Genomic DNA, 4,555 nt, shown 5'->3' on the forward strand with positions numbered 1-4,555 from the left:
GTTTGTTTATAATTTATTAAAACCGTTATCAAATGTCAATAATTCTTTAGAATTTCTTGTATTTCTACCACACTTTTACCTTTTGTTTCTGGCAATAAAAAGTAAATTAACAACGCACCCCCAAAACAGCAAGTTCCAAACATCCACATACACCAATGAGTTCCGACCAACTCTGCTAAAATAGGATACGCGGAAACATATATAGTAAGAGCCATTGATGAAATAGTGGTTACAATAGCACAACCAGTTGATCGGGTGTCAGCAGAAAACATCTCACCCATTACAGTTATTGGTATTGGTCCAAGCCCAATCGAGTAAAATGAAACAAATGTCAAAACACAAACCAGAGGTATCCAAGGATATTGATAAACAAAAGGGGAATTCATTTGCTTTAAATAAAAATATAGACCTAGTAAAGATACAGGTAATGCAGCTCCACCAGCTGAAATTAGTAGGAGAGGACGTCTTCCGAATCTCTCAACAATCAACGAAGTAGTGGTAAAAAGTATTATTTTTACGACCCCTACACAAACACCAATCGTGCTACCTGATATAAACGATCCAGAGTTGTTAAATATAGGTGCCATTAGCATCATTAGAACAGGAACTCCAGAAAAATATTGAACAAATAGTGGTAATAAAGATAATAGCATTCCTACACGCCCTTCTTTAGTACCAAATAGTTTTCCAACACTATTTCCCTCTGTTTTGTTTGTCGTTTCCAAGGCCTTACTAATCTTGCGCAAATCGTTATCTAACTCTGTTTCAGTTTTATTAGACCGTAGTTTTTTTAATGCTCGTGAGCACTCTTCTTTATTTCCATGTTCTAAAGAGTATACAGGGCTTTCTGGAGCAAAAAAGAACATAACCAGAAACGGAATCATTGGAACTGCTGTTAGTATTGTAAAAACTGTATAACTAAATACGGGTCCAATTAGATACGTATACAACTGTCCTATAGGTATAAAGGCTGACATAAGGCAACCATATTTTGTACGGTTGTGGTCTTCGCATATTTCTGTTAAATACATGGGAAGAATTCCCATGGCTCCGCCGAAAAATAGGGCTATTATGGTAGAGCATATAATCATCACATTAACACTTCTGCTTAAACCCAATCCTACAATTCCTACAAACATAAAAAACGCCATAATCCACAAACTTCTTTTTCTTCCCATCACATCGGCCAGTTTCGGTAAAACTAGCGAACCGCCTAACGCTAATATTCCTACTATACCCATAAATTTAGATATTTCATATGTTTGTATTGGTCTTCCCAATGGATTTATACTACTGTCATTAGATTTCATCTTTACTATCGCTGGAGAGGTCCATACTATTGTGGTTCCACCAACCATAAAAATTAATAATGCTAAAAAGTAATAAAAGTATAAATTAGTTGGACATTGACATAGACTACATTAATGTAAATTAATTAATTTAATATATAAAATACAAAAGTTAGAAGAAATATATAAAGACATGTGTAAACAGTGTAAATGAACCTTTTATTAGCTGTGAATTTACAGATGTTCATCGTGTGATTTTTCAGCAGTATTTGGGCCATATGAAATGAAATCCGTCAAGTTTTTGGCGTCGAATAATAATTTTTAATGGATCCACTACTATACAGCAGAGAATAGAATGAATATATGGCAGTGGACTAACGGCAGCAAAAGTGCTCTGAAGCAGTCAAGTGGCTAAATGGGTCGGAAAGTTTATGGCCACTCTAGTTTGACATTGCAAAGGTGAAGCTTGAATTTATTATCTTGAAAAAGATCAAACAATTAGTACAAATATAATTGTGCAAGGAAAATTAAAGCAGGAACTCCATATACAGCAGAAAAAAAGTATTCTTTATAAGACACTGCACCGACTCACAAGAGTATTATGACAATGGAATAATTTATGACTCATGCTTCGATTTGCTTTCTTCTCAAGTTTATTTTCCTGATTTAGCCGCTCCAAAATCTGAAGAGGTTGCTCTTAAATAAAAATATCAGCTTAAGCGAAGATATGATTGATGAAACAAACGCCTATTTGACAGTACTTCCAGAATAGTGTTATGCGAATGGGATAAAGAAGTTGTAATATCGCTGGAATCGTTGTTTTGAGCTGAAAGAAAACTCTATCGAATAAATAAAAATTTTTTTCTGATAAAACATGTTTTTCATGTCAAAGGAGGTTATTTATATACCACCTAGTATGTCAATCATTTAAATTCAGACGGCATGAATTTGAACATACGTAAAATTTTTCACAGAAAAAAAGTAGAAAATCTTATATACTAAAAGGCTAAGCCCTTTTCTTGTGCGCAATACTCCTCCTAAACGGCGATAGATAGGAGAATAATTTTTTCGAATAATTAAACATATTGTTGAGTAGATTCCCCCTAAGGTTTAAAATTTAAAAAATTCGAACCGGTTTAAAAATGGCGGCCATAAAATGAATTTTTCCTATAGTAAAGTATAGGAATACATAATGCCCACTCAAAATTCGGGATCCTCCTGTCACCGATTTTAATTTATGGGGTCTGTTTTACACTATCTGATGAGTTGGTATTTTTTTATTTTTATGTTTAGTTAGAAAGTATTCTATTTCCAACAAGTGCAGCGTGTGTGAGGTGTTGTGATTGATATTTAGAGATTAAGACTACGTTTTGAGTTTAATACTTGAAGAATTAAATAATGAGGTAAGCATTACTTTGTTTTTAATTTATTAGTTAAAAATGTATTATTAATTTTGTTGGGAATAAGCCACAATTTTACTTTAAATTAGGTTTATTTTAAATAAATAAATAAAAAATAAACTCATTATAAAGTAAAATTGTGACATATTCTCAAAAAAGTGGAACAGTAGGCGGTAGTGTAGACTAGCGCGGAGCATCATACTGTTTTCTGTATTTTTTAAATTTAAATAATATTTAAATATAAATTTAGTTAGTTAGAGTTCTCAAACTGACTTCTTTTTCTTAAACGTGGCATTTTACAATCTAAAATATGCAAAAAAAAAGTTACTTCCGGTTTTACTTCCGTTTTTTATTTAAGAGGGGCGGAGTCTAACAATCATATTGTTTCCGTTTCCTAATGTAAATCTTCCTGAAAATCTTAAAAAACTACTGTATCGATTTTCAATTTAAAAAAATTGGCGTCGATACAGTTTATTTTTAGGATTTTTGGAGCATTTACACCAGGCGACGGAAACGATGGATCGTTAGACTCCGCCCCTCTTAAATATCAGCAAAACTTACATCAAAACTCGATGTCGAGTTGGTCCGCTAGTTATATGTAATCCAAATAATCGAACACAATTTTATTCTAATGTTTTGTGTTATAGCTTTTTATAAAAGATTTTTAAGTTTATTGTCAATATTTGGATATCTGCACATTCTATAAAATACAATTTTTTATACACATTCGTGGAAATATTCATTTGGACTAAAAAAGTTTTATAAAACCAAAAAAAAAAACAGTCCAGTTAGAACAAAAAAGACAGTTAGCCTTATCCTACCTGTCATGACTGTAAATTGTAGAAAAAGAGTATCAGATCTTTTAATTTCATCTTCTGGCTGAAAAGGTTCATCTTTTTCTGATCCAGTTGGAATGTACTTCACTTCTTGCAAAATATTTTTTTTCTCTGCGGTACTGCCAGTTTCACTATTTGTCATCATTTTTTTGTATTTTTAAATAAAAAAAATACGTAATTTATTTCTTCGTAGGGATCTGAATCGTAACACTAATTTCACTTAAAATGAAAAACACATTTTATATTACTTGTTTAAGTAGGATTAACTGGACTAGAACAATTCAAATGTATGCGCAACTTAGTTTAAAAATTTTGTTTTTAACAAAAAGTCAACATTTACCCAAAACGCTGATACATCCTAATCTGATAAAATATTTGTCAATTGATATTTTATGCTTTTCATAGTTAACACAAAAAGTATTAGGATTATTATCATTTTATTGGATCTTAAATATGTTTTACTGTAGCAAATTAAATTATATATAAATAGGACTATATTAAACGGACGGTAATATAGATTGTCATGAGTTATGGACCAGTCTTCTTCTTCTTTTTCTCGGATTTTCGCTTTTTAGTGGTCCCTGCTTCTTACTTTTCTTCATCAATTATTTCTGTTTATCATGACTTCTTTTTTTAAACCGTTCTCTCTTAATTCCACTGCCACACAGTGTCCATCTGGTTCTCGGTTTTCCTCTATCTCTTTTTTTCTTAACTACTACTGGTTTTTTACTTCATTGTAACTGAACCATTCATATAACTGAACCGTTGCAATCTTTGTTGTTGATTTTTTTTTAGACTGTGGTTACCCTGGCTCTTTCCCTAATCAATTCCTCATTCTCATCCGTAACATTTTCATTTCAGCGACGTCCACCTTTTATTCCTGAAATCTCTTTAAAAGATAAACTTGACCGCCGTACACCAACCCCTTCCTTTTCAATGGCCCTTTTCCAACCCTCCAACATTTCTGTGCTATCCTCCGCTTATACGATATTATCTGCAAAGATCATTAACCAAGGTGCCCTCTCCCTTA

The 4,555-nt window shown here is 32.3% G+C and overlaps 1 protein-coding gene across 1 annotated transcript; it reads right to left on the reverse strand.

Moving 5' to 3' along the window:
- LOC140437601 (trehalose transporter 1-like protein) lies at nt 1-3,745 on the reverse strand. The gene is made up of 2 exons (XM_072527209.1): nt 3,511-3,745; nt 1-1,372 (listed from the first exon to the last, which is right to left on the reverse strand). The coding sequence occupies exons 1-2, from the start codon at nt 3,668-3,670 to the stop codon at nt 36-38; spliced, it is 1,497 nt and encodes a 498-aa protein (XP_072383310.1). The 5' UTR covers nt 3,671-3,745; the 3' UTR covers nt 1-35.
- Between the last annotated feature and the right edge of the window lie 810 nt (nt 3,746-4,555).

Source organism: Diabrotica undecimpunctata, chromosome 3, assembly GCF_040954645.1.
Source record: "Diabrotica undecimpunctata isolate CICGRU chromosome 3, icDiaUnde3, whole genome shotgun sequence".
Taxonomy (NCBI): domain Eukaryota; kingdom Metazoa; phylum Arthropoda; class Insecta; order Coleoptera; family Chrysomelidae; genus Diabrotica; species Diabrotica undecimpunctata.